Source organism: Lampris incognitus, chromosome 7 (assembly GCF_029633865.1).
Source record: "Lampris incognitus isolate fLamInc1 chromosome 7, fLamInc1.hap2, whole genome shotgun sequence".
Lineage (NCBI taxonomy): Eukaryota > Metazoa > Chordata > Actinopteri > Lampriformes > Lampridae > Lampris > Lampris incognitus.
Window position 1 is genome coordinate 20,311,721 of NC_079217.1, and position 6,419 is coordinate 20,318,139.

A 6,419-nucleotide genomic window follows, 5' to 3' on the forward strand; every position below is an offset into this window, starting at 1 on the left:
ACAGCATGTGCCCCAGTGTTGTGTTCAGCTCCCACGTATTCTCCAAAGGGGAAGCAGTAGGCCTACTGCAGAGAGAGAGAGAGAGAGAGAGAGAGAGAGAGAGAGAGAGAGAGAGAGAGAGAGAGAGAGAGAGAGAGAGAGAGAGAGAGAGAGAGAGAGAGAGAGAGAGAGAGAGAGAGAGAGAGAGAGAGAGAGAGAGAGAGAGAGAGAGAGAGAGAGAAACAGACAGAGAGAGATGGAGAGATGGTAAGATACCAGGGGACAGCCTTCCTATCTCAGCTCATTCACTATAAAATCGCTAACTGCTCTGTGTGATCACAGCCAAATTACCCTGTTTATTAAAAGATAAGACATTAAAATAGCACACACTCAACCCAGTAAGCTGTATAATATCAGAAATTCATACAGGTGGGACCAAAACGGTGCAGAACAATACCAGAAAGCAACCGGTACCCCAAAAATCCAAACACTTTTAGATAACGTTCTAGATTTTACATACTCCTAGAATAAAGAAAGCCTCAATCTAGCCGTAAACAACAATATATCCAGACAAACAGCAACGGAGGCACAACTGAAATTGACCACAAGCAAACTTGAATAAAAAAACAACAAAAACAACTGGTTTGATAGAAATTGTAAAATTATTAGGAAAAAAACTTAGAATGCAAAAACATGGAAACCCCTATAATTCTTATGTATGCTTTCTTTACTGTGAGACCCTAAAACTCTACAAACATGCACTCAGACTCAAAAAACAATGATACGACAAATAGCAACTAACACTAATTGAAGAGACGATCCATACAAACAACTTTTGGCAACACTGGGGACACCTAAACAAACCCCAACACCAGGAATTAGAGAAACAAAATAACTCATTTTAAAACACTGGAGCTAGCTATAAAAGACAATCAGAATCCATTAGACTCCCCGGTTACTGAGGAGGAGCTCCTTAAGAAACTGCAGGCCCTCAAATCTAGAGAAGCTTGTGGACCTGATGGCATCTTGAATGAAATGCTAAAAGGCATGAACAAGACATTCCAGTTGCTATATTAAAGCTATTCAATTACGGAGGCGTCTGTGTGAACCGTAATCTGGGGGAGGTTTTCTGTAGTATTATGAACGCCTGTCCAGACTTCTGAACTTCCTTACCAAATACAATGGGTGTAACTTCCGCCCTGCACTCTTCAATATCCACATTAATGAATTGGCTTCTATGCTAGAAAAGTCCTCTGTCTGCACCATCAGGAAGTGACCTGCCTACTCTTTGCAGATGACCTGGTTCTACTGTCCCCCACAGCAGATGGCCTACAGCAGATCCTGGATCTGCTACACAATTACTGTCAGACCTGGGCCCTGACAGTACACCCCAAAAAGACCAAAATAATGATATTCCAAAAAAAGATCCAGATCTCAGGAGGTTCTACCAAAGTTCTCGATTGGCACAAAACATGTCGAGCACTGCACACACTACACCTATCGAGGATTAAAACTAAGTTCAACTGAACATTGTAATGAAGCAGTTCATGAGATGAGAGGGAAAGCCAAAAAAAATATACGAACAGAAATACCAATTCGAATTTGGTTAAAATTAACTGAGTGTGTTATCAAACCAATTGCACTTTATGACAGTGGAGTGTTGGGTCCACTTACAAAACAAGGCTTTACTCAATAGCATAAATACCTTATTGAGAACCTACATTCAGAGTTCTGCAAGATTCTCCTACATGTCCAGAGGAAAGCTACAAACAATGCATGCAGGGAAGAATTAGGCCAATACCCACTAATACTAATGATACAAAAAAGAGCAATTAACTTTTGGACACACCTTAAACTAAGTGGGCCCCCCTCTCTTATCATTACCAAGCCCTGAGGAGTAATAGGAACCAACCCCCTTACCCAACTAGTCCTGAGGCTGAGAGCACAAACCTGCTCCATGAACACATCACCAATCAGACTCAAAAAAATGACAAAACAATTAAAATAATGACATCATCCATGTGCAAACACAAATAAAACCATAGAGCAAGATGGGGTGCTACCTGGTTGTAAATCGACAGGACACCATAGCAGATTGAACATGTGGTGACTGACCAACAGCTATAAAGAGCCGTGACTGTGTGCAGACTGAGTGGCTCCCTGCAGAGCAAAGACTTTCACCAAATGTGGGAAATATAAACATCTTAGAGAATCACATTAAAAAAAATCCAATTAATAACAAAATGTTTTCTTAACCTATCAGATGAGGAAAAACTACCAGTCCTAACTAGGGGAAGACCCAAAGAACCGTATGTTAGCAGCTGTCTCTATGTTGCTTCCTGCCATAAAGTGAGGGACAGTCACCTGCAACACGTTGTTGCTGTTATATGTGATGAGAGTTTATTTGTGTTGTTTTGTACTATGGCTCTTTGCTTAGGTGTGTTTATTTGCTATAATGTGTTTCCTAATGAATGTTTAGCTTTCCAATGTTTGAACGCTTGCTTTGGCAATATGTACAGTGTTACGTCGTATAACGCCGTTTGAATTTGAAAGAGAGAGAGAGAGAGAGAGAGAGAGAGAGAGAGAGAGAGAGAGAGAGAGAGAGAGAGAGAGAGAGAGAGAGAGAGAGAGAGAGAGAGAGAGAGCGAGAAGGGAAGTGGGAGATGAACATGATATTCATGCGTGAGAGACTCACATGGCAATGCGGCTGAATTTTTTTGGAGGTACTTCAGTGACATCTAGTGGCCATAATACTCACTGCAAGTTATTTTTTTAGCACTTGGCGGTTGTTGTCCCTTTTGTAAGTACCCCATTTATCAAAGACGGACAGTAAAAGACAGTAAAAAGAATTAGCATTGGGGAGTGAGTAGATGTTCCCACTCAATGCTCAAAGAAGACAATGTCTGCCTACCTCTTAAAACCAAAAGACCCTGCTGTCCTTTCTTCTGGCCTTCCACTACACATGCTTCAACTTTGAGGGTGGAGGCACCTCCTAGCCATCCTCTTGATGGTGGGCTAGGGTTACATGTAGATATAAGGTAACTGAGGTAATCTTGAATAAAAGCCAGGGAAACAGTTGTGGCTTCAGAATCTAATCGTAGCCGCTGTCCCAGTTTCAGGGAAGAAAGTTTCAATGCTCCTGATTTCACGAGCTGAACTTTAACAATTTCCCCCCTGTTTTCTCCATCAGATTCTGTCGTTCATTCTGCACACGGTGGTCAGAGGTTTCATTCACTCTGCAGTTGGAGGCCTCTATGCTGCTGTGTAAGTGCCAAAAATGATACTTAAGGATACCACAATGAAGTTAAAACAATTTGCATTAATAACTGATGGCAACTGTTTACAGTCTGCACACAGGTGGGCTGCCCCTTTCATAAACTACTAGTAAAACTATTTTTGTTACTTTTGAAGAAAATAAGAGAGTTCTGTTGTTTGTCCTCTGCAGGTATCCATCCTCTCAGTTTGGCAGCTTGACTGGGATGCAGTCTCTGATCAGCGCATTGTTTGCCCTGCTGCAGCAGCCTCTCTTCATGGCCATGGTTGGACCCCTGAAGGGAGACCCCCTATGGGTAAAATGATCTCCCCCTCATTATATTGATCTCACATCGCCCCTGCTTTATGTCCTACCCCATCCACCCTCTCTCTAAGTTCATTGACTTATTAGACAGGCTAATACTAATTCACAATTATCATTGTAAATGTGCAACTATTTGTAAATATAGACCCTTGCAAGACTCACAAGCTAACTATAATTAATTCAGTACCCTGAGCGTGACAAAAAAAAAAATCAAGGCCAAACAAACCTGAAAATACTAACACTCAGCATCTTTTAATTTATCATCTCTTTCCTTGTTTATCCTCTTTTCTCACTTAAATCCGCAGCACACTGTATAATTATGGCTGTCTCAGGGCCCTCCCAGGCAAAATTTGTATTTGTATTTTTTTTTAGATTTTCCCCCGTTTTCTCCCGAATTGTATCTGGCCAATTACCCCACTCTTCCGAGCCGTCCCGGTCGCTGCTCCACCCCCTCTGCCAATCCGGGGAGGGCTGCAGACTACCACATGCCTCCTCCGATACATGTGAAGTCACCAGCCGCTTCTTTTCACCTGACAGTGAGGAGTTTCGCCAGGGGGACATAGCGCGTGGGAGGATCATGGATCACGCTATTCCTCCCCGCCCTGAATAGGTGCCCTGACCAACTAGAGGAGGCACTAGTGACACTTACCCACATCCGGCTTCCCACCAGCTGACATGGCCAATTGTGCCTGTAGGGATGCACGACCAAGCCGGAGGTAACACGGGGATTTGAACCGGCGATTCCCATGATGGTAGGCAATGGAATAGACCACCATGCCACCTGGACACCCCAGGCAAATTTTTCAAGTTGCGTACAAACTAATTTTTCATGAACAGCGGTTGGCTGCTCAGGGAACACAGTGGAAAATGACCATATTCTAGCATGCCAGCTGTGGAAACGACAGATCCAAATCCTCCTTTTCTCTTTTAGGTTTCTCGAGGCAAAAACTAGCAGCCGTTAATGCAACTGCATGGGTTTTTCCCCCCCGCAAAACTATTGTGAATGTCGTTTCTTTTCCGCCTCATAGTCAGCTTGTCGTCGGCTGATGTAGGTTGTAGCCTCGTCGTTCCATCAAACGTACACGGTAGTTTCAATTCAACTCGCACAGTCTGACAAGGGCAATGTGTCAAGGTTTTAACTTTTTCCCGTCATGTATAATCAACACAGAATAAACGATGAAGGCAGCCACCATCATACACTATTCTACAGTCTGTTGGGGCCTTTAGTCACATTTTAACCCCAGCAGAGATGGGGGGGGGGGGAGCAAGCAAACAATCCACATGAGATCCGTCCATCCCTGCTGACCTCATCTCCTTTGTGTCCTCAGGTGAATGTAGGCCTGCTGGTGGTGAGCATGCTGGGATTCTGCTTGCCATTATACCTGATGTGTCATGGGCGCCACCTCACACGCCTCAGGGAGGAGCGGGACGAAGACCCTAAGATCTACGTACAGATCAACAACGGCAGCAAGCCCGAAGCCTTTGTCTAGACTCAGACAGGGGGAAGAAAAAAAAAAGAAGATGATCAGTGAAAAAAGGAGCGAGAGAAAGTATGAGACAGAGAGAAAGAGAGAGAGAGAGGGAAGGTCAGTGGGGGTCATTTGCTTGTGTGACTGTGATGAATGGTATTCACTTCCTCGCTGCTTCCCCAATACAGTGGCAAATCTCTCTCAAATCGTCTGCACTTGCACTCAGACGAGTCTCTCTCTCATGGTCGCCATCACCTCACCACAAGTCCCTTACATTCCCCCCCCACCCTCGTGCACAGAAAAACACAAACACTCACACAAACACACACACACACCTCTGGTCTTTCATATTTGGGTAAAAAAAATGACAGTATGCACTGTGACACAGAGTTTCACATACTCTGATACATTAGCGATACACTGTGAGAAACGTGACACAATGCACCCGTTTGTTCAACACAGGTAGATGGGGGGTGGGGTGGGGGGGGGGGACTCAAGGATAAGCTAACGTCATTCTCATGAATGGAGAGAGAACTGATAAACCCTGAAACCAAGGACAGAAGAGGGAGCATTGATTGAAAAGTGGAATCCTCACGTCTCCAACTGACCCGTCCCCATCTTTTGTTTTTCCCTTTTTTCCCTTTTGTTTTTTTTTTACAACTTTTTCCTCAGCTGTTGTCTCTGTTTTTGCTGTTGTGTTTCTTGACAAACATCATGCTGGTCAGCCTTTGCCGGCCCTGCTAGCTTGTATTAGATGTCCGTCATCAAAACTCATTGACTTTGGAGAACAATGTAAAAGTATGGCGTCATTACAGTGTTTGTATTTGTGCCAACCAGACAGACCCCCCCCCCCCCCACCGTGATTATTGCTCATGTCAACGTGTTGTACGTCGTCAGTCAGTAAACGCGATGACCAGGAAAAAAAAATTGCCATGCGTTCTGATTGGTCCAAGTTAGTTTAGCCCGGACCAATCACTGGATGCTGTTGCGAGGGGGAGATTTAAAATGACCCATCAAGGTGATGTCACCAGATGCTCTGTCCTCTCCCAGACAAAAATGAAATTGAATAGAAATTTGGATAAAAGCGTCTGCTAAATGAAATTGCAACGCTGTAACATAACATCAAGACAGCTGTAAAAAGAGTACCCATGAGGATTGTCTGTTTCCACTACGGACAACTTCTCTGAAAGGTCGCTGAATAAGGGCGCTGCTGTCAAAAATCCCTGCAGCCCAACCCCTTCAACCAGCAATATTAACACACAATAAGATACCACAGCATGTGTGGCTGAATCAGGCGATCCAGCAAGCATTGCACCGTCTATTCTTATGGAGTGTACAATGCAATACAATATGATACGGTGTAATGCTGAGCGTTTGGTCCCAGTAGATGTATG

General features: G+C 44.0%; 1 protein-coding gene across 1 annotated transcript in view; it reads left to right on the plus strand.

Annotated features, from left to right (window-relative positions):
* Positions 1–5,280, plus strand: part of LOC130115654 (large neutral amino acids transporter small subunit 4-like) — a 36,395-nt gene extending 31,115 nt beyond the window's left edge. The window contains exons 12-14 of the mRNA XM_056283417.1: positions 3,170–3,243; positions 3,425–3,548; positions 4,885–5,280. Of these exons, the coding sequence (XP_056139392.1) occupies positions 3,170–3,243; positions 3,425–3,548; positions 4,885–5,046 (360 nt within the window). The 3' untranslated portion in view covers positions 5,047–5,280. The remainder of the gene's footprint in view (positions 1–3,169; positions 3,244–3,424; positions 3,549–4,884) is intronic.
* The last annotated feature ends 1,139 nt before the right edge of the window (positions 5,281–6,419 follow it).